At 34.8% G+C, this 21,870-nt stretch overlaps 5 protein-coding genes across 5 annotated transcripts; 2 read left to right on the forward strand and 3 right to left on the reverse strand.

Annotated features, from left to right (window-relative positions):
- Nucleotides 1-526: 526 nt before the first annotated feature.
- On the reverse strand, nucleotides 527-1,653 carry LOC124406891 (NADH dehydrogenase [ubiquinone] 1 subunit C2). The gene is made up of 3 exons (XM_046882551.1): nucleotides 1,367-1,653; nucleotides 868-1,011; nucleotides 527-660 (listed from the first exon to the last, which is right to left on the reverse strand). Exons 1-3 carry the CDS (start codon nucleotides 1,542-1,544, stop codon nucleotides 611-613), a joined length of 372 nt encoding a protein of 123 aa, XP_046738507.1. The 5' UTR covers nucleotides 1,545-1,653; the 3' UTR covers nucleotides 527-610.
- Nucleotides 1,654-1,911: 258 nt separating this feature from the next.
- On the forward strand, nucleotides 1,912-7,566 carry LOC124406547. Its single transcript, XM_046881983.1, has 22 exons — nucleotides 1,912-1,920; nucleotides 2,029-2,129; nucleotides 2,246-2,451; nucleotides 2,543-2,728; nucleotides 2,819-3,066; nucleotides 3,220-3,390; nucleotides 3,515-3,609; nucleotides 3,702-3,835; nucleotides 3,967-4,136; nucleotides 4,239-4,392; nucleotides 4,565-4,722; nucleotides 4,864-5,025; nucleotides 5,170-5,313; nucleotides 5,398-5,580; nucleotides 5,664-5,797; nucleotides 5,895-6,043; nucleotides 6,103-6,275; nucleotides 6,336-6,482; nucleotides 6,582-6,712; nucleotides 6,842-6,962; nucleotides 7,049-7,198; nucleotides 7,328-7,566. The coding sequence occupies exons 1-22, from the start codon at nucleotides 1,912-1,914 to the stop codon at nucleotides 7,487-7,489; spliced, it is 3,288 nt and encodes a 1,095-aa protein (XP_046737939.1). The 3' UTR covers nucleotides 7,490-7,566.
- Nucleotides 7,567-8,282: 716 nt separating this feature from the next.
- On the reverse strand, nucleotides 8,283-13,620 carry LOC124406427 (protein starmaker-like). Its single transcript, XM_046881828.1, has 8 exons — nucleotides 13,478-13,620; nucleotides 12,924-12,998; nucleotides 12,254-12,481; nucleotides 11,916-12,077; nucleotides 11,602-11,751; nucleotides 11,188-11,293; nucleotides 10,633-10,902; nucleotides 8,283-10,521 (listed from the first exon to the last, which is right to left on the reverse strand). The coding sequence occupies exons 2-8, from the start codon at nucleotides 12,996-12,998 to the stop codon at nucleotides 9,005-9,007; spliced, it is 2,508 nt and encodes an 835-aa protein (XP_046737784.1). The 5' UTR covers nucleotides 13,478-13,620; the 3' UTR covers nucleotides 8,283-9,004.
- Nucleotides 13,621-13,873: 253 nt separating this feature from the next.
- Nucleotides 13,874-20,097, forward strand: LOC124406428 (transmembrane protein 62-like). The gene is made up of 13 exons (XM_046881829.1): nucleotides 13,874-14,521; nucleotides 14,668-14,779; nucleotides 14,920-15,057; nucleotides 15,236-15,562; nucleotides 15,691-15,823; nucleotides 16,086-16,241; nucleotides 16,638-16,785; nucleotides 17,581-17,703; nucleotides 17,849-17,930; nucleotides 17,998-18,126; nucleotides 18,205-18,379; nucleotides 18,480-18,707; nucleotides 18,875-20,097. Exons 1-13 carry the CDS (start codon nucleotides 14,300-14,302, stop codon nucleotides 18,966-18,968), a joined length of 2,067 nt encoding a protein of 688 aa, XP_046737785.1. The 5' UTR covers nucleotides 13,874-14,299; the 3' UTR covers nucleotides 18,969-20,097.
- A 149-nt stretch (nucleotides 20,098-20,246) lies between these two features.
- On the reverse strand, nucleotides 20,247-21,800 carry LOC124406429 (NAD-dependent protein deacylase Sirt4-like). Its single transcript, XM_046881830.1, has 3 exons — nucleotides 21,281-21,800; nucleotides 20,919-21,201; nucleotides 20,247-20,829 (listed from the first exon to the last, which is right to left on the reverse strand). Exons 1-3 carry the CDS (start codon nucleotides 21,628-21,630, stop codon nucleotides 20,512-20,514), a joined length of 951 nt encoding a protein of 316 aa, XP_046737786.1. The 5' UTR covers nucleotides 21,631-21,800; the 3' UTR covers nucleotides 20,247-20,511.
- Between the last annotated feature and the right edge of the window lie 70 nt (nucleotides 21,801-21,870).

Here is a 21,870-nt window from a genome sequence, read left to right on the forward strand (position 1 = left end):
CGTTTCACTTCACATTATAAATCAAATGAAGGCGGAGCTACCATCAAAACGAGTCAAACTTTTTGGAAATGGATAAATTCAGTTTAGTTTTATCCTCATTATTCTATAAAGGTATTGGGGATTCGAGGTATTTCATGAAATTTTGATTTTCGAACTTCACTACCTTATTGGAATGAACATTAAACGTTAGGCTGCTAATTCTAGCTTCTAGCTTTAGCTTCGTATGATTCAACTGAGATCATTTCGAACATTATTTTTATCTATTAAAAAATAGAAGCCTTGGTATATGCAAAAACAGGTAAATGTAAAACATATCCTTCATCTTCAGAAAGATTTTATAGATAGTTCGCAGGATGTGAAAAGTAAAGCGAATGTTGTACGAAGAAGAAATTACCTCAATGCTACCGACCTACTACACAAAGCTTTGTGCAAATTTAATACTAGTGAAGAACCTTCATAAATTGACTATACAAGACTGTTTCAATACTTTCATTATTTTATACTATGTAAATATTTACAAAAGAAGTTAATAATATTTACCATTTATTCACAAACAGTAGTATTGCATGTATGAATGACCTATGAACACGATACAATATTATAATTGTCTCTAACGAATTGGAACCCACTCCAGAAATTGATCAGCCCACTTTTTACGTTCTGAAAAAGAAATGGCATTCTGAATTAGATCAAGTTGCTGCTAGAGCTGACAGCATTGGAATATTATCAAGAGGAAGAAAAGTTACTGAGACTGGTTCACAGTAACATTGAAAACGCTGTAATCATGATAATTGAAGCAAAATTAATTTCAACGAAAAAATTTATGTCTCTGTCTAGTGTATAAATTTACAGAATAATACTGTTTACCTGGTTCTGGAAAATCTTCAGGATGGAGCCGAATGTAATCACGAAGAACAGCATCCCTCTCTGAAACTATTGCTTCTCTCTTAAGGTGAGCCCATCGTCCTATACCAGCTCCCAATACAGTAAGCGTTATGTGTGTTTGAATTCCTTGAAGAAAGCGTACGAGTCAATACATTGGGGATCAATTTTAATGTTATTACTATCAATGTACAAAATGGTCATCTCAACTTGGGTATCTGGTGACTGTATGTGGGATTTTCGTACAAATAAGATACAAGAAAAGTAGAATACAAAATAGTTCGAATTTCAAACAGCCATAATAAAACAACAATTCCGATGATACTTACAACGAAATTTAATGTTATTTGCGATTGTTGCGTAACAGGGGTAACAGAGCAAGTAAGGTTAGGTTCAAGTGCTGAGGGGCAAGTGCATAACGAGTAACCACCGGTTAGCTTGTTGTAAGTCTTCGAGTTCAAAATATATAAATCGGAATAATTACCTGAGAACATAGGTCTTCTGCCAATATAATTCACGACCATACCCGAGGCGAAACCCGCCAGAGCACACGTTACAGGAACCCAATAATCATACAGAGGAAAATGTTCACGCTCTGGGTGAGGTGTCAATAGGTCTAAAGCCCACTGTATGTTGGGTTCTTTCTCTGTCACTTCGCCCATCGTCCTCACGAGATCCTCCGAGTTCACGGATAGTCAGGACAAGACTGTTTGAGCCGAATTAATTTATATTAAAAATCTATGATCAAGGACGAACGTCGTTTAATCGACTTTCGATAGTAACTCAGCTGTAAAAATGGCGGCGAGTACGACTATCGATCTTGAAGCGCGCATCTTTTTGAATTTCGTGCGATTTCGCTTTCAGCTGAATAACATTGGAAAATTGACGCTGCCTTTCAAGTGTTTGTTAATTTTTGCAGTGTGACAAAAGTGTATTGAATCTAGGAACTGCTTCCATTCGACAGTTAATTTCTCTACTACAGATTAAAAATAAGTTTCTGTGTCATCTATTTTGTATAAATTAGCAAATATGACAAAGGTATATATAGAATTATGAGATGCAATACAAATTTACTTTAACCGAATACCCAGATGAAATCTGTGTCTATACGTTACTTTGTAATCAATTTATTCTAACCTTTTTCAGGGCAAAACTGGTAGTAGAAATAAAACGGAGAAAGAGAATTCAGCTGAATCCACCGAGGCGAGTGCACCTGCTTTATCTCCGCAAGAACCAGATATCCAAAAGTTTATCGAGATAACCATCAACAGTATTGAAAATTTGTCTACAATTAAAACGGTGGGTATCCAAAGCATGAGAATTAACATCATCTGTCATTCATGATCCTGTGAGTAATTTACAGTTATTTTAATGTGCAGGTGGACAGAGAGGGTGTCGAGGTACTGATAAAAGTTCAACACAATGATAATATGTTAGGAGAAAGTCCTTCCCTAAAATTAGACCAGATTGAAGAGAATTCTGTCATCAGCATCGATTATAATACTCTGTTTACAATTCTAATAAATAAACAGAGCAGCATGCAGGCTGCAGTATCTACGCCAATTTTAAGTAGGGGGGAACTTAGTGCTGAAATCAAAAATGTTTCGCATATATCTTAATACATTTTCCTGGGTTTCATAGGTATGTTTGAATTTTGCAGTAACGGCTTTCAAAACTTCCAACGGTGGTAACAATGCGACAATAAATACCATAGATGCATCTGGGGATGCTAGCAGTAAGGACAAGGCAAAGCGGGATTCTGCCCTGAAACTAAAAAACTCGAAAGGAAATCAAGAATCAGTTATTTTAGGAATCTGCAATTTTGATCTTATACCACTGTTCTTAGGTAAACGGAGCACTGAAAACTGAAAAACATTAATTTTTGCAACTAAGAATTGGTACAAATATAATCAATATGTACTCACAAACTCTTCAGGAGAAGAAAGCCTGACGGAGAAACTGATATTGGAAGTGCCATCGCTTAATGCTAGCGAAGCAATTATTTCTTGGAGAAGCTTACCACGTTTAACTGTCTCGGCACGGTTACTGGATAAAAACATATTTCCACCTGAAATGAATGTCAATTTTCTTACAATCACCGTCGAAAGTATTTATAACTTGCCACCTTCTTTCACTGAAGACATGGACTACAAAGCAAGCACAGTCGTGTATGCTGCAAGTGAAGTATGTCGTACCTAGCAATTAACAATAGCGTTTAACCATGTGTTTGTCATTTTTTGGATGTGTGCATGATCCAGCGGTCTTCTCATTATATTAGTCTTGCTGAACAACATTGAGTGGGAAATGAACATTGGTTGTTTGCTCTGCTTAACATAGGTGCCAGATGACATTACATTTGACAGTGGTGTAAGGATGACTATTCCTGATATTGAAAAAGTTAAGTGTTGGCAATCATTAGCCCATTTGGATGGACATGCTAAGCTCTCGAAATACAAGCTGAATAGTAATCTTACAAGAAATGAACTTAAAAACGACCTTGACCTTAAGGTACACAAGAGTATTCCTATATTCAATAGTTAGCTAGCTGGTTATACTCAGAAAGTCGACTTATCAGTTGAAATAAATATCGACGTCTCATAATCTATGCACCGCCTATAATATTGATTAACAGTTATCAGAAGCGGCACCCAGAGTACAGTGGAATTCTATGCGACGTTCGTTACTTTTGCATTCAGGATCTGAAGAGATGTTGAGCACAATCAAAAGGTGAATATTATAATGTAGTGGAAATGAAACATGAGAGTAAAGCGTCCGATATTAAGAAAGTACTGCTCACATCTCGACTTTCTTCTATGCAGGTACAAGTATTGGCCCTTTTTTTTTAATGCTAGCGGAAAAGCAAAGAATGAAGGAAAGCAAAAAACAAAAGACACAGACACTTTCCTACTATTTCAGAGCTATGTCGATGTTTCCGACCTTCTCTATCCTGGCAGTAAGTTAGAGTAAACTGATTATACCTTTAAAATACTCATACATCCTATTGATTGTTTCTATTCCTGAGGTAAAAATCCCTGTAGTATTTTGAATTTTGAAGAGCTGCGGTATACAATTTTATACACACAGCGACAAGAACTCGAGTGGTTGCACGATTACATACGTTCAGTTTGTCTGCTATGGCTGAACAGACGGGAGTGGATAAGACTGTGTTTGTGAAAGACATGCAAAAAGAGCTGACCAAAGAAAAGGATTTGAAAAGGGGAAAATCGTCCACAAAAGATGGTTCACTGCCAATGGTTGGTATATAAAGCAACTATAAAATATCACATATCAAATTCTCGAGTTTCGTATCACTATCACACTGTAATTTCTTAAAACTGAATAATTTATACAACTAGACTGCAGGAGTATCAACAGAGACTGAATACGTACCAAGTTTTCCTGTTATATCAGAAAACGGTCAGTCTACATTCGTTATCATCGAGTTTGAGTTACATCATTCATTGCAGCCAGCACGAACATTGGCAGATCTGACAGACAGGCAAGTTGAATTATAATGTACTATTTAAAGGTACTTCGAGCGTCGATCAAACGATGTTTGAAGATAACAGACTATAATGGTCGTTTAAAAAGTTGGATAATAATGGATTATTGCAATACTGATTGAATCCATCAATCTGTACGTATTTTTCACATTATTCATACTTTCCAAGGTAATCGTAAGTAAGTAATTCAGTACAATTCTTAAGCAATATCTACAGTATAGACGAGATGGTACATAGTTGTATTTTACCACCAATACCATGTACAAGTGATCTGGCTGAAGAACAGTACTCAAACTGTATCAGAAAATTAGTTGACACACTTTGTGAAGCATACCAGGTATCACTTTTTTGTCATAATTAAATTCTTTATCATTCAATAACTCGATTTTTACTTTGCATTTTTGCGTATTGGTAAATGTCACGATCTGCTTAAATAATTTTAATAAAGTAATGAGCGTGACAATCACTTTGTATCCAGGATTTTGTTCAAAACCATATGATACCTGGTGCATCTGAGCAGAGACCCCATAAGATTTCAACATCCTTAGAAATATTTCGTTCAAATGAAAGCGGAAAAAAATTTAGTGATGATAATGTTGCATCAGGTGCTCAGAAGGACTGTAAATATAGCTACATTAAGGTGATTATTCAAATAGAAGCTACCCCTCAGTACTATTTTGCATGCCATTATACAATTGATAGCAAAATAACAATATATCAACCAAATTGTTCGTATTAAATTCATTTTGAAAATCGATTTGTAAGAGACATTCAATTTTTTCAGGATGACATTGCTTGCTTTGTACAATATCTACATGACACAGGATCATATTTGACCGTGCGTAGCACGCTGAAAAGTAAAATAATAATGCTACTAGATCAAAAATTCAAAATAGAAATGTACATGCTCAGTAAAAAAGAGTGTCAGGTATATATAACTAGAATTTCTACCAAAAAATGTTTTAGAACAAAAATTCATACTCATTAATTTATTCATTTTTTGATTTTTCAGAACTTTGTCGCTACAACTTATATATATCTGATTGAACAAATGCATCGTACTTTGAATAAAGTTGTCGAGGGTCAGAAGGCCGGAGACTTATTGGATAGTAATTCTACTACAAACGCAAGTTTCTTTGCAGAAGAAGCTTGTGCATTTGACTCTGCGGACGATGCACGTACAGAGTATCTCAACGTATGCACTATCATTTTTTACTTCTAATTGGTAAAGCTATTACGATTATTGTTCTCAAATCCCGGTTCGTACTATCCTCTTAGATAATAGAAAATGACAAAAAAAATCCTGATAGTTGGGTTGAGTATGCCATATACTTACTTCGGATTAAAGATATAGACCGTGCCACAGAATGTTGTCGTGAAGCCATTGTATTGAACAAAAAGCATAAAATCGCGTGAGTCCTGATTACATAGTTTGATCACAATTATTACTACTGGTTGGATGCACCTGGATATCTACTGCTTTTATGATAATTATTTATTTTTACACAGATTGCTTTTATACGGTGTAATTCTTTGTCATAAAGAAAAATATCGTGATGCAGAGGTTTTTCTCCAAATTGTGACGAAAATTTACCCTCGGTTTCCTGAAGGATGGGCTATTCTTCACCTCTTTTATCTTCGAACAGAATATTTTCTAGGTATATTATATTGTTACACTAACATGTGAAGTGATGCCACAAATAATTTTGAATTTCAGGTGCTGATGTCACTATTCAAGTCGCACTAAAGTGCATGAAAGACAAGGATTCAAATACCGTATCCACACATTTTTTGAATCGCGATCCATTGGTTTGGACAGCATTAAATTATCCAAAGGATAGAATCTATCTTGTAACAGCAGTTTTACTGTTGAAAATGTTTTGCTTGGATGTAAGAAAAATTTATTTTTATCTGATTCTGATAGACTGCAATAACGAGTATTTATATCAGTTTGCAGGCATAGCGCTTTCACAAGAATTGTTAGAAATGGGCAGGACAAAACATTTTCTGTATTTCATGGCTACACAACATTATATGGAAGATAGATATGACGATGCAATATGCCATTTACAAGAACTAGTAAGCTTGCATGGAATGGTATGTGTATAATAATAATCGTTGCAATTTAGCAATCGTTACGTATACATTCTAGTTGAAGAAAGAACACTTAATTGGTATACTGATAAAAATTTCTAGGAATACTCAGTGGCAAGTTTAATGGGACATTGCCATTTAAAAGTGGGCAATTTTGATCAAGCAATGTACTGTTACGAGTTTGCTAATTGTTCATTCGATCGTCCTGAAGATCTACATCTTACACAGTTAAGGTAAATAAATATAATTCTTACATTTAGATATGATAGACTATATTTCATTACTCAGAATATATTTTGAAATAGCGTAAGTTGGTAGGTTGAATACATGATTTGTAGTCCACTAAAACTCTTCAAAATCAGATTGGGATATCTATATCTTGACACTGATCAATACGAAGCTGCAAAAAAACTTTTCCTTGTTGTTTGTAAGAATTCACCAACATGTAGATCATGGCTGGGCGTAGGAATTGCCTCTTATCACGTATGTTATATCCAATTATTAACATAAATACTTGGGACATGTGATATCGCAATGAATAAATGCACATTATATTTTACTGTACATAGTTGAACGATATAAAAAATGCTGAAAAAGCACTGACAGAAGCTAATAATTTGAACATGCATAATGCTGAAGTGTGGGGCTATCTGTGCTTAGTGAACATGTCATTACAGCGTTACGACGAATTTCTCCAATGCTATAGACAAGTTTTAAAGGTAATAGTAATACTTAACAAAAGTTACTTAATTGTTAAGTACTTGGTACAGGACAAAATAAAGAACCATTATATTTTGTTAGCAAGCATTACAGATTTATTGATTTTTATTTTTTTGAAAATATATTAGAACAATCTGTCGAATGTACGGGTATGGACCATGATAAAAGACCTAATGGACAGTCTCGATTATAAAACTCCTATGTTGACCATTGATTCCAAGGAAGGTTTCATGAACGAATCACCAGAATTTGAAGGTGACCAGGGTTACCACGAGCCTGACGATAACTGAGGAAATTCAGGATTGCATATATCTCTGCAGCAAGCCGTAGGTACCTCAAATAATTATTTTGCATCAAGCAATGACTCGAAAAAGAACTGGTTCAATTTACATTTTCACGAGTTATTTCGTATTAATTGGGAATAATTCTACCGTATCCTCAGCTTTAACTAATGTAAAATTACAGGTTCTATCAATAACAATGAATTAAGTGTAAAGAGTAAAATTATCTTAACTTTGTAAGCACCTAAGAATGCAGTTACATAAATTAGATTATAGAAAAATAAGGTGTACCATGCATTGACAACTGTCACGCGAAGGCTATGATGTTGAATGCCATACACGTATTACTCTAATTTGCAAATTATTCATTTGTTATTATAAAAATGCTTAACATTCCTGAAATTCATGGAAGCTACTGTTTAATCACTGTTAAATACTGTTATTAATCAGTTGAAACTGTTTGGATAGTACTTTAGTATTGATGACAGCGTTCAAAAAAATCAAGTTACGTAAATAGCGGTTTGCAAAAACTTGTTGGATAAAGTTGTTAGTAAAATAACAAAAATAACAAAAATTTAAATAACAACAAAATAAATACACATATAAATCCTAAATAATTCAACAGTGTGCTACAATAAACGTGTAATATTTGAAATAAATAAACATTGATTTCGTAATAAGAAAAAAAAAAATTTCTTCACATTTCCTTTTCTAAAGCAGTCTTGCACCTTAAATTTTTAAATTCAAATATTTAGTAGAAAAATATTCGATTGTTTTTTAAAATAAACAATTTCCTTTTTTATTTCATTTTTTTTTTTCGTATTTACTTATGTGAGTACGCATATTATATTTTATTGTGTTACAATAAATCTGGTGCTACCATTGACTCCAATATGTGCGTTCACCATTTTCAACATTTCTGATTTATATTATTAATGTTATTCAATATGAAATGGCAGTAAAGATTACTATACTTCAACAATAATCGATAGGAGTATAAATATAAGGAATATTGATGCTACCCAAAATGTAAAAGTATTGCTTCAAGTTGAACAAGACAAATTAAGAGTTTGTAAAATATATCAAACGAGAAAATTAAACTGCCGTATGATCACGATAGATAACTGTTGAGTAAGAAGATTCTTACTCATAATTGGTAGTATAACATATAAGAGAATAAAATCCCGAATAATTATTGTTAAACTAGAAATATTGGATACATTTTTATCAATGGAAATTTTCAATACTTCCGAACTTCTTTTTAAATATTATATTCTAACCATACAGTTGGCATGATCACATTTAATCAAAAATCGTCTTGATTACAGGCTAGAAGATTTCATTTCGATTGAGATAAAATTTACAAACTTGCAAGATGTATAAATTGAGCATTGAAAATTGATATCGATATTTCTCCTTGCATTATTTACATCATCATGCCAACTGTTTTGACATTAGAAAAATTTCGCTTATTTAGCATTACCAGCTTTTATGCATCACTATATTATGTACAACTTATTTTGTTTAGATTACTGAAGTTTCTTCATCTTCTGAATTCTTAACAACTTGGCCGTCGATATTGCTTGAAGCTTTTCCCTCATTATTCTGCATCTTGATTTCTATTGATGAAAGCGCTTCTTTCTCGATATCTGAGGTCTCAATGGTGTTGCTAGCTTGCGGAATTTCATTTGCCACATCTTTAGGCTTCTGAGATATTTCAGCTTTTGCTTCACTCTGCAGTTCATTTGTCAGAGTAAGTATATTTTCTACCGACTCTTTGACATTATCAAGACCTTCTGCAAGAATTGAATTCAGCTGTTCACATTTAATTTCGTTATCAGATATGTTTTTAACAGTGCAGTTTGTTTCTAGTGTGCTGTCTACTAAATTGATTTCAGTAATTGTTTGAATGTCTGTTTCTTTTTGTGATTCATCTAATACTTTTGGCAATTCGTTACTAGTCTCATTTTCTTCAATAATATCACAGTGTTCGCCAATTTTATTTTCACCACAATTTGGGCTAACAGAATCAACTTCACTTTCTTTCTCAGCATTTTCATTACTTAATTTTTCTTCTGGATTGGTATCACGATTGGTATTTTCATTGATAAGTAGAATCATTGGTTCAGATTTGTCAGTTATATCACAAGTATCACCGGAGCGAATTTCGTCAGTATCACTTTTTTCAACTTCTATCATACCAGTAGATGGACTGGTATTTTCTGAATCTATATTGGGTTTCGACACAGAGTTGTCTCCATTTTCAGTCTCTTTGACTGTGTTAACAAGCGCAGTGCCCTCAGGAGAATGTTTTTCACAGATATCTTTTATACTATTGATTTCATTGTGACTTTCACTGTCATTGAAAATTTGGTTATTGATAGACTGTTCACACTTTTCGTTATTAAGATTGTCTGACTGTGTGTTGCTCTCAGTAGTAATCGGTTCTTGCCCTTCCCTACAGTTATTATGGTGTAAGCTTTTGGATTTATCATTTCGCTTATGTGTTCGCTGGGGTTTTGAAGTATATGGCTCTTCGAACTTTTTTGGAGTAGAATATTTCTGTGAATCATGCTTGGTCTTATCAAACGTTCGTTTTTGAGAATGAGTAGATGCACCTGAAGAATTGTTTTTCTGCCTAATATGAGAGTCTCGATTTGAAAAATCGGTCTTCTTTTCAAAATGCGGAGACTTTGGAGAGTCTTTAACTTGTTTTCGTTGCGGGTATGGTGATTTAGATTCAATTTCTCCATGTCTCTGCTGTTGTGCATCATACTTAAATTCTTTCTTAGGCAAATACGGAGATTTAGAGTTACCATCCGGCTTACGATGCGGATGTGGGCTCTTTGGAACAGAGCGCTGTTGCTCATCAATATCTCGATTGAAGTAAACATGACTTGTTTTATCATCTGGAGATTTATGGCTGAAAAATTTATCATGTTCGTTGCTGGATGCCTCAGTTTCTGATTGGCTGCTGTACAGAATGCGGGGTTTTTGCCGTGGTCCAACTCGTCCTGTACCAGCAATACTTGACGAACTCACTAAAAGTTTATTCAAAATATAATTTTGTTTTCTGACTTCTATGTATTCAGAATTTCTACTGAATATGTCGGAAATTGATTCCTGATTTCCTGCTTTCTTCATTTACATACCTTTAACACTCATCACGGGACTTTTGGTAATAGTTGTGTTGTCATGATTGACAATGACTTTGATACTTTTATCAGTCGCTACAACAGTACGTTCATCAATTCTGTTCGGAGACAGGGATGCAGGTTTATTAGCTGATGGTGACGTGGGCCCATGATATTGCTCAAACGAATTTGAATGCTGGTAAACTCGATTGTTAGGAGATCCTCTCGGAGCACCACGACTAACATACTGCTTTCCACCACGGCCACGAGGGGAATCGTGATCATTGCCTGGTACAATTATCGCAAGAGAAGTAACAAGTATGTTCATTATCAAAAGTCTACATAAGAGATAATTCCTGGTATCGATTTTCAATTTTTAATCGTTCACCATTAGTCCTAACGAATTTTATTATCAAGTGTGAAGAGCTGCTTTGTATTAATTTTTGCAGTTTATTCAGATTGCACAAAAACATGTGTCCTTGTTAAAAAATGCAACGGATTACCTATGTATGGTTAGAGACTCCAACATCTGAATAATATTACCGTGATCTTACTGTAATCTGTAATACTAACCATTGCCTTGCCACTTATCAAACTCCTTATGGTCTTTCCTAACAATCTCCCCAATATTTAGGCGCACAGATTTTGGCGCTCCAGCTTCATTTTCTGCAACGTTTACCTAAGATACAACAAGAATTACACCTTTCGCCATTTGATTGACAAATATCATTTATGTAAATTTTTTTGCTTTATTCACAACAGAACGGGCTTGATAGAAGTAATTTGGAGCCAACTCTTTATTCTTTCACATTTTCCCTTTCACGTACATTGAAACGAAATTATTGACTGCAAAATTTGAATCTGTCAAATAGTGATCATTACTTTCTGCTATTTTTCTACTATTTAGACCATTATTAACTTCTCGCTTCTTTGGTTTCAGAGAAAAAAATCGCGTAATGTCATATAATGAAACATGTCAAGACCCACCTTATTATTATCCCACTCTCGACGCCAGTTACCCTCAGCTGTACGTTGGCGACTAATTCGGGCTTCATCAATTCGATTGCGCTCAGCTCGCCAAGCTTCGTACTCTGGTCTGGTAGCATCCTTAGGTCCTGAGGCTGATCCTCGATAATCCTTTAGAATGAGAAATAAGCAAAGTCAATATTTACTCTGTCATCTAAAGTAATAAATTATGAGCAATATATGGAGTATCTGATTTAAAATATTGGTACAACAGTAATATTAAAAGATCGTCATACAACCTCAACATTTTTTTTGGTTCATCCAATATCACTTACTTTGGAATGCCCTTGCGGATCTCCGCCTCTTCTTTTGGAAGGTCCTCGCTGAGATCCACCGCGACCTCTAAATCGATCATCTCTCAAATCATCTCTAGCCCTTTCTTCTCTTTCAGCGTCAGCAAGAAAATTGTAGCTAGGATCTGGAGGTGGTCCATCGCCCTGAAGTATGTCATTTTCTTTTTTAGATATCAATGAAATAGTCACGTATTTTCACTTGACTATTTTCAAGCACCACTGCACTGAGAATAATATACTGGGATTTAATATTCTACATTGAAACAGGTGAAGACAAATATTTTGGCAGTATATTTCTTTACCGTTATAAAATTATATACCTCTGCAAATACATGTGTCTTCTTTCCATCTCCACCCGCAGCATGATATTGCTGTTGTTGCCCACGATGTTCTCTTGCAGAAGATTTTGGCTTGGAATTACCATTACTTCTTGGAGCAGGTGGATTGGAGAATTCAGGTGGTTCCTTTCTCTCCGGCCAATCGGTCGGGGGGACCATTTTTACCAGGGCATTCAATTTAGCAGCATTTTGTTTGTCTGCTTCCACTTCCTGGAAACAAAAAAATTTACCACCGTTGTAAATTTTAAATAATTTTTATGGAAATGAATTTCGTTATTTAGAAAATAGATAATGATTTTTTATTACAATTTATCTTTGATGTGTAATTTACAATTGGAAAAAAGTTACATAATTGTGTAAAGATCTTTCGTAATTTCTTTCTTTTTTCTCGTGAATAGAATGAGATCATGTAATCATCCATACGAGTGTGCTCTGGGAATGAAAATTTTGCATTACTGATATTAAATAATATGCTGTATTTGGTATCAGTTATCAAATATGTGGAGATACAATATTTGCCGTGACTATAGATAAACATCTTGGGAATGTATAAAAGTGATGTCAGCAATGAAGCCGTTATGGCACAGGGTACTCAATTACCCAATTCTACTACTTTACTCATCTTGTAAATATCATCACCGGTAACACATACTTCATGCCTTCGCCGGATCTCCTCATTCCTTTGTCTAATCTTATTAATTTTTTCTTCCAAAGCAGTTGACGCCATCTGAAACATGTGGATTGTACATGCATGTGAAATATAATTGAAGACACGAACTATCAGATATTCAGTTTATTATTTAGATTTTTAATGTTGCATTTACTTGTAAAGCAAAACTGCACTAAGTAGCACACAGACTGCGGTGATAATACGTGCTTTTGAATTACTGATAAACTCAAAAATGATTGTTTCACACATGTGATTAATGTGGATTTATCTAAAGACGATATGGATACTGGTACGATGGTTTGTCGAACTGGACGTTAATCGAACTGGACGTCGAGTACAATTTTTGCCAACAACAGTTAGGTCGAGTCAATTAGTATTTCATATCACGTTTTAATATGGTATGATCAGACATCGAAGAAGGAATGTCACCTCAGTTTCCTGTCTTTTTTTTTTGTTTTTGTTGCAAATATTCGCCCACACATACGGAGGTTTACGTATATGATTTAGGCTGATAAAATAAGACGAAATTTCCATACCTTCTGATTTGTAAATTGACTACAGCGTCGATTCGGTGTTATTCCATTAGAAAAACGGTGTACTTATTAATCCAACGAACCCAGGCGAAAGCAGATAAGCGTACAAAAATACGGGAGAGACGATCGGGCTTCCGACCAGACCGCAATGCCAGATGGCATCAGCATTTAAGCTGTCAAAACGCTTGCGCAAAACTGACTTCCTATTATTAAATCGCAACTAGATTCGACGGGTGAATTAGAAAAAGAATAACTTTACAATATCGATGGCAACTGTCAATTGATAAATTATTTTCTTATCGCAAAGCTTTTCTTATCTCAAAATTATGCACTGCGGTAAGAAATTAAATAAGTAGGTGGCAATGAGGAAGTGTCAACGTGACAGCTGGTCAGCAGACGACGTGAAAACCAGACTATTTTTATTATCTGCACCAATCTGCATGCACAGTGCGATCCCTGTTCGTACATCGTTATATACTTATCTAGTTGGTCAAGATAAGCCTCGGAATATGCGTATCCTAATTATTTTGAAAAATCGTTAATATCCAAAGTGTTCCTCATTCATACTGCCAACTCCAATTCGTAACCTAACCATCTATTATTTTGATCGCGAAGTTTTGTATACATCGCGCATACATCTTTATTGCACACACACGATGTATATGCTGTAATACGTACAATTTTTCGAGGCGCCTGAAAGGTGGCCGGGCATAATTCAGCCACACCGGATCGATTTTATTCAAATAATCTGGATTTAAAATCAAGCTTTGAGCGTCGGATTTTTGAGTTGAAGAAATTAGCTTGTGCACAGTTAAGATGTACTGAATGTTCAAAATGAGGATAGCAAAGTCTACTGTGATCTTTTTGGTCTTCGTACTGATGCTGTCGGTGTTTATGGCCAATGTAGCCAATCTTATTAACGTTGATTCGCATGCCGCTAACAGTACACCACTTTATGAAGGATTGGATGACGCTGAACCCCAATGGCTCCCTCCAAAGAAATATGATATTTTTGACTCGCCTGACCACCTTGTTTGGTTTTTACAGGTTCGATTGTGATTATAATTTTTCATAGATTGATACCTTTACCTTTTTACTTACATTAACTTACTCGCCACCAAGATGCAGCTGGTTTCTTACTGTCGTTTCGGATCACACAGCACGAGCATTGATTTACTTGTAACATTTTTCAGATATCGGATATTCATGTAAGCATCTTTCAAGATCCATCCAGAATTACAGAATTGAAAGAATTTTGTGACATCACGGTTAGCGCCATCAGGCCTGCGGTTGTTCTCGCCTCTGGTAAGCTTATTTTAGAATCAAATTATGGAATTTGACTTGATTGCTATATCGTCAAATATATCATTTTACATGGGGGATAAATTTTGTCTGCCCGAATCTGTTAGTGTATCAATTAAAAATTACAAACTATGATTTTACAGGTGACTTGACTGATGCAAAGGCAAAGGATAGAATGGGGTCAGGGCAGATTCAAGGAGAATGGGAGCATTATAGAAGGATTCTAGAGGAAACGGATGTTTTAAAAAAAACTGAGTGGCTCGACGTCAGAGGAAATCATGGTAGTATACAAGCTATTGTATATAAATGAAATGACAAAAATATGGCAAAGTGAGTGGGAACAGAAACCCTTGAAGCTGATGACTGATCATCAGTATCTGTATGAACTTGCACCTTAATTTTTTTCTATATTTTCATTCACTGTCTACATTTAACTGTTTTGTACAATAAAAATTTCAGACAACTTCAATGTGCTTAGCTTGGCTTCCAAAGAAAATTATTACCTAAACTATTCAATCCAAGGGCGTGAGCACCCGCGATCATATATGCATCAAATCGCAGTCGGATCAGAGAAATATACTTTCATTGCGATTGACGCTTGCCTAGAACCTGGGCCACGTAGACCATTCAATTTTGTCGGCATTTTCACTAATACTGAAGCGGATAGTGTTGGAAAATATGTACAGCAGGCAAGGGCACAAGGTGGAGATTACATTATATGGTTTGGGCACTATCCAACGTCGTGCATATTAGCGCAATGCAGCGGAGGAATTAGAAGTATTTTGGGTGAGTCTAATTTTCTGGAATTCGGAGTGAAAATTGCATGCATTGTATTTAATATCAGATAGTGTTACATCATGCATTTTGTGAGAACCATCATGTGCCATGATTAATGACAGATTATTCTAATTTAGGGAGATATAGAGAAGGACTTGTCTATCTTTGCGGACACTTTCATACACTGGGTGGCACTGTGCCTAACATGTACACATTACAGCACGCAGGATTTCTGGAATTGGAACTTGCGGACTGGAAGGATAACAGAGCGTAAGCTAAATGTAGTGGCTTGTTTATTTTATTATGAAAAGAAATTGCAAAATATCCTCAAACAATTATCTCGTTACATTAATACTTGTGAAAAAAGTTGACGTAATTGCGCATGAATACCCACAAAATTCGACTTTGTTGGCATTTATAATAGTCTATAGTACTTTGTGAAACATGCATGGAAGATTGCACACTTCGAATATTGTTTTTACGGTGTGGCTTTACAAGTAGTTCTGCCTCATTTACTTTTACTTATTGTTAGGTATCGACTAGCAGCAATAGATCATGGTCAATTTTCATTTATTGACATAAAACATCGTGACTGGCCTGTGGCATTGATCACCAATCCGAAACATGCACTATACGTGATGCCACAAAAAGAGAATTTACAGTCTATTTTTGAATCCACGCACATCAGGTAAACACTGCTTTCAATGCGTACATGTATCCCCATAAACTTCTTCAGTCATATCAAGCCTGCTTTAATCAGATCTCTCTCGTGTTTGCTTTTTATTCAAAATCAGGACTGGCTATTATTCACTTTTCCAATCTTTTAATTTAAGAATTAAACTCACGAAAAAAGCACAAAGTGGGTAGAATATTTTACCTGTATCATCTCATGTCATATGTATGTTATATCATTGAGATGCAACAATTCTGGTAACATTGTCTGCTATCTAATCATTACTTATTTTGTTTTGTTGTTTTTACAATTTTTGGTCAATTTATAATACAATATCGAATTTAATATTAAATTTTGAAAATTAATATTTCCCAGTGAAAAAGTCAATCTTTAGCTAATGAATTGTTGCAGAGTATTGGCATTCTCCATCACAGATCTGAAATCGGTTGAAGTTCAGATTGACAACGGGAGATGGTTGGAATGCCGTCGAGTTAAAGGGCCACTTTACAGTGTCAAATGGAATCCAAAAGAATACAAAAGTGGGCTCCATCATATACAGGTTTACTTGCATGTTAAGCTGCTTACACACAGAATATTGAATGAGATTTTGAACGAAAATTTCTTCTTGAAAAACATGCAATTTACACTTATACTGTTATTTGGATGTCAGACCATCGATTTATGACATTTAGATAGTTTGGCTTGCTCACAGAATCTGATGTTTAAATACTCCCAGTACAGTAATCCTGTTGAAGTCAAACTCTCTGTGTAAACAACTTACTGGTTGAGATTCTAATCACACTGGGTAATGGTTTATTGGTAAAGTTGTACTGATATTGTTTAAATCGTCTTTTTTCTGTAGCTTAACTTTCATAATATATGCTCTATATTTTTCAAATACTGTACATGTAACCATAACTAAATTTCTATAGAATCTGGGCTGCCTATTTCCGTGTTGATAATATTCTTTGATTGAATTGGCCTCTCGTTGCAGTAATTACATATTATAACAATGATTGTCATATTGATATAGTTCTTAAGTAGTTTAATTGTATCATGTTCAGATCATCAACAAAATTACAGCATGGAAATAGTGTGAGATACGAATCTCGTTTACTCATAAGTTCGAAATGAGAAGACTAGTACGTGACCAGTACTTTATTGGCTATTGCTACCACAGCAGCATTACTAATAACTATCGACTAGTATCTACTGTAACTACTTTTCTTACATTTTCCATTCAATCTGCATTACCCTCGCTTCTCTGTATTTAACTTCATCAGGTTCTGGCGTGACTTTAGTGAAAGGGCACGGGTAGCATCTTCCATCATTAGTCATGCTGTTTCCTTCACAGGTACGAGTTGTGGATAATGAAGGACGAGAGAAAATCACAAGTCAGCCATTTTCTTTGGATGGAACTAGAATGTCATTCCGACTCTTACCCAGATTGGTTCTTATGTTTAATATCAGTCACTTTGTAAGTGGTAACAAACTTGTATTCATTTCTCCGACTTAGTATATTTTTTTCACTTACAATATTTATGGCTTTTAACTACATAGAGAAATTATTCTTGCTTTGACCAAAAATGAATGACAAACTAACAATGTAACAATGATCACAGTTTCAAGTATTGTTCGGCACAATGCTGATTCTGCTGGTGGTTCCATTAAGTGTTCTTCGATTTCTCCACAAGCTCTGCGAAAGTAAGTAATTTTTAAACTGTTTTCGTTCGGTCAGAACAATAGTGAAAACTCATCTGCCCATTCTTAGGTGGAAAGCTGCAGCGTCCTAGAATACGGATAAAAGTATTTCATCGATGGTTTCGCAAATTATGGATTCTGTCCACCATTGATCGTCTTTTCTACCCATTAGTACTATATGTATTGTACCTAACAGTGGGTACGTACAGATGTGTATAACTTTTTTAACCAATCGTGTAACATTTTGCAAGATGTGTTCACTAACTCATATTTATAGGTCCATGGAGTATCGGAGAGATAATCGAGAATCGTACTGGGATGATATTTGCTTGGGGCACATGGGTTGGATCATCTTACCTCCCAGGATCTTTCACCTATGCTTATGGTTTTTTTCAATTATTATCTTTTCAATTACCTCTCACACTAATCCTAGCTCATCGTGCTGACCAAAGGTGATTTTATTCAAGTAATAATATTTCATGTTCTCAGCTGAAATTTCTACCAGAAATATTTCCCCGTCTATATTAACACCAATAATGAAATATTTTACAGGGTATATCTAATGGAAAAATCGTCAAGGAAACCTCCTACAATATTAAATCTGTTACAAAGGCATACGTTGCTTGTGTTATTAGTTACCATGCAGGCAAGTATGGTATATTTTTTTTGGCTTGCTTATGGAACAATGGCTATCATCCTTGGTCCCATGCGTACTTGGAGTGTACTTTTAGCCATTGTTTTATGGTACCAAATTAACGTGATGCCCGATAGTTACTTCAGGTCAGTATTTTATTTTTCCTAAATTTATTCTCATAACTTTACTCATATACGAGTTCGAGATGAAAGTTTTGCTGTGAGAATGTGGTAATTCATTCTTTAAATTGACAAAAAGCAAATTGATCATATCTATTGTGCATTACTTAGACAAAAGTATTTCTTTACAACAGGAGCGCTGCAATGGTATGGTCATCCAAAAGCCCTGCACTAAGCAACATGGAAGATGAGGCTAATACGGAGGGATCAAGCAGTCATAAACAATGATTAAAAATTGTTTTGAATAGGTATTTGTTAGTTAGCCTAAATTAGCGTTTGAACAGTTGCTTATAACTTGGTTTGCAAAGAATATATCAATTTCCAGAATGCTTTCTTGATTAGAATCTCTGTGCGTGGATACAGGAATTGATCAGCTACCAAAGATAACTGTCTTACACAATTTCATTGATACAATTGTTATACTTGTAAGGAACTCAGTTGGGTTATATGTTCCATAAATGTTTTCCACGAGTCAAGTTCAAACATCTCCATCGACAGCTGATATGCATCTTACAATTCCAAATTATATAATTGAAAGTTGTTGATGAGACACAATTGATTTGAAGCGCACAATCTGTTACTATAATTAGTAAATATTTAGATATACGTATGTATATATAAAATGTATTTTCAGTATATGATGAAGTCATTCAACCTAGAATGACTAATTGACGTTACTTTTTTCAGCCTAACATTTCCTATTGTTGAAGAAAAATCAGAAAGGCAGGTAAAAGCAGCAAATCTCAGTAAATAAAAATTATCAGTATTTTTCTAAATTGCAGGAATTTAGTACAGCCTGTTTCAAGTGAATTTGAAATTTCTGAAGTCCATTACCGGGGTTGGAATACTGCGTAACAAAGTAGCTTTCGCTGTGTGATTTTCTGTCAGGTGAATAACTTATGAAAAATATACTTGTTATCGTCGTTATCAGCTGTTATAATCTTACGGTATTTGAAGACTACCTAAAATCAAATGATCGTACACATTATTCATGGGTACACACATTAATGTGATGCAGCAAACACGATAAATGTACTGTATAGGAAAACTATGCCACAACCATTATTGATGTCACATTGAAATCTTAGATCATGGCTTCAAATAATAGATGAATATATGTTTTTTAAAACTATATGAAAGTATTCCCTAAGTGGACAATTGAGTCAGGTTTTCCTTGATCAAGGTAGAGTAACTAGTATGTGACAAAATTTCTGAAAAATAACACAACTGATGAACTCATACGTAGCATCATTTATTTGTTGGGTTAAAACACTGATGAATATGTTCAATTAATGGGTAGTAATTATAGCACGAGTTCGATGTTAGAAAGATATGTCAACGAATAATAAATATTTTTCAAAAAGAAAACTGTGTTCATTGACGTCAGGAATGTGTAATAAGATTGAAACAAGTATTGAAAATCGAATTTAAAACTCATTGAGACTTTTCCGGAAGTTGATTTTAAATTAGGAAAAGGAATCATTTTTGAGATAATAATGATTTTTCGTATTTTAAACTCATTACTGAAAATAGTTTTTCAATTTCCATAATTTCAACAAATTGAATGTATAACTAGGTTTGTGTTTTACCTGGATTTATTTCTGTTACTCAACTATGAATTTAATACTCAGACTTGTTGATGCAAAAAATAGCAATAAAACTTATGTATGATAATAAATATTGGAAATAAGTAAATTTGATGATTTAAATTATTCATTTTCCTGAATTTGTATGATACTTTATATAAGTTTACATTTCTATAGAAATAACCTCATAAGGAACAAATTTTGGGAAGAATTTCTCCGCATCGTGCTGCTACTTTAATTTGAGCATATTGGTCTGCTCTTGTTTTACCAATGTTCACTATAGCTATAGGTCTTTTCGCTTCGACTGCCTGAAGAATTATTCTTAACCCAGAGAAGACGGAAAGTGAAGATCCTAGTACCAGCAGAGAATCTGCCATTTCCACTTCCTGCTTTACTCTATCCACCCTTTCCCGTGGAACATTGTCCCCAAAGAAGACAATGTCAGGTTTCAATATTCCTCCACAATTATCGCAAGATGCTACGATAAAGTTTTCAATCTGATCCTGAAGAAAAGAATGGGCAGTTTATGTTAATACAGCAGTAGACAAATTTTAATACTTGGAATAATTTTCTGATACACTGTCGATGGTACCTGCGACAATTCAACGTCACCATCAGGTCTCATCATCTGAGCTTCAGCCTTCATGTCTTTATTGTATTGCTGTAGTGTTTTCTGTAAATCGTATCTAGAGATTTTATGATCACAGTTTAGACATGTAACTCTGAAAGCGGTTCCATGGAGCTCGATCACATTTTTACTTCCAGCTTTAAAATGCAAATTGTCTACATTTTGCGTAACTATGTAGCTTACTTTCCCAGCGTCTTCCAAATTCTTCAGTATCTTATGTGTAGAATTGGGTATGAAAGAAGAGAACCTGCAAAAACGATATTAGCAAACAACTCCACTTCAATGATTGGATTTGAGAATATTGAGAAGTAATCAGGATACCAAACCTCGGCCATCCGACGTAATTCCTTGCCCAGTATCGTCGTCTCGTTTCTTTGCTTTCACAAAATTCCTTGTACAATACAGGTCTGCGATCACTCCTGGCATACAAGCCTACGCCCTCAGATCTATAATCGGGAATTCCACTTTCCGTTGATATTCCGGCACCAGTTAGAACGCATATTTTATTTGAATTTCTTATGAAACTTTCCAATTCCGATAATTCTTTTTCTCCAACGGGCTGACATTTCGGTACAAATGCCAGGGTTGAACAGCTGATACGATCTGTCAAATTAATGAAATTTAACCTCTTTTGTATATTGTGATTTTGGAATAATGTTTTCCATTTCATAGACATTATTTTATATCCCTGCTATCGCTACTTGATATTTTCTAATTTACTATAATATATTGGTAAACATTGTTGAAACTAACGAGGTTAAAACCCCCAAAATATTGGAGGTTACATAATCGAAATATTCCATATAATAATCAGGGCCATCCCGGCCATCGACGTATTATCGCTACATTCGTCCGATTCGTCCCCTGAAAGGTACATCAGCCTCGTTGGAGTGCGTTCCAAAATATAATGCTCTAT

This window comes from Diprion similis, chromosome 6 (assembly GCF_021155765.1).
Source record: "Diprion similis isolate iyDipSimi1 chromosome 6, iyDipSimi1.1, whole genome shotgun sequence".
NCBI classification, from domain to species: Eukaryota; Metazoa; Arthropoda; class Insecta; order Hymenoptera; family Diprionidae; genus Diprion; species Diprion similis.

Excerpts from the sequence above, each read along its gene's own strand:
- LOC124406891 (XM_046882551.1), bottom strand. The coding sequence starts at position 1,544 with ATGGGCGAAGTGACAGAGAAAGAACCCAACATACAGTGGGCTTTAGAC. Across the intron at positions 1,012-1,366 it reads CAGAAGACCTATGTTCTCAG|GAATTCAAACACACATAACG; the intron begins GTAATTATTCCG and ends GCTTTCTTCAAG. Across the intron at positions 661-867 it reads TGAAGATTTTCCAGAACCAG|AACGTAAAAAGTGGGCTGAT; the intron begins GTAAACAGTATT and ends TTTCTTTTTCAG.
- LOC124406547 (XM_046881983.1), top strand. Across the intron at positions 4,137-4,238 it reads AAGATGGTTCACTGCCAATG|ACTGCAGGAGTATCAACAGA; the intron begins GTTGGTATATAA and ends TTATACAACTAG. Across the intron at positions 4,723-4,863 it reads CACTTTGTGAAGCATACCAG|GATTTTGTTCAAAACCATAT; the intron begins GTATCACTTTTT and ends CTTTGTATCCAG.
- LOC124406427 (XM_046881828.1), bottom strand. The coding sequence starts at position 12,998 with ATGGCGTCAACTGCTTTGGAAGAAAAAATTAATAAGATTAGACAAAGG. Across the intron at positions 11,294-11,601 it reads GAGAGTGGGATAATAATAAG|GTAAACGTTGCAGAAAATGA; the intron begins GTGGGTCTTGAC and ends GTTGTATCTTAG. Across the intron at positions 10,903-11,187 it reads TGATAAGTGGCAAGGCAATG|GCAATGATCACGATTCCCCT; the intron begins GTTAGTATTACA and ends TAATTGTACCAG.
- LOC124406428 (XM_046881829.1), top strand. The coding sequence starts at position 14,300 with ATGTTCAAAATGAGGATAGCAAAGTCTACTGTGATCTTTTTGGTCTTC. Across the intron at positions 14,780-14,919 it reads TGCGGTTGTTCTCGCCTCTG|GTGACTTGACTGATGCAAAG; the intron begins GTAAGCTTATTT and ends ATGATTTTACAG. Across the intron at positions 17,704-17,848 it reads TGTTTAATATCAGTCACTTT|TTTCAAGTATTGTTCGGCAC; the intron begins GTAAGTGGTAAC and ends CAATGATCACAG.
- LOC124406429 (XM_046881830.1), bottom strand. The coding sequence starts at position 21,630 with ATGTCTATGAAATGGAAAACATTATTCCAAAATCACAATATACAAAAG. Across the intron at positions 21,202-21,280 it reads AATTACGTCGGATGGCCGAG|GTTCTCTTCTTTCATACCCA; the intron begins GTTTGGTATCCT and ends TCGTTTTTGCAG. Across the intron at positions 20,830-20,918 it reads GTGACGTTGAATTGTCGCAG|GATCAGATTGAAAACTTTAT; the intron begins GTACCATCGACA and ends TCTTTTCTTCAG.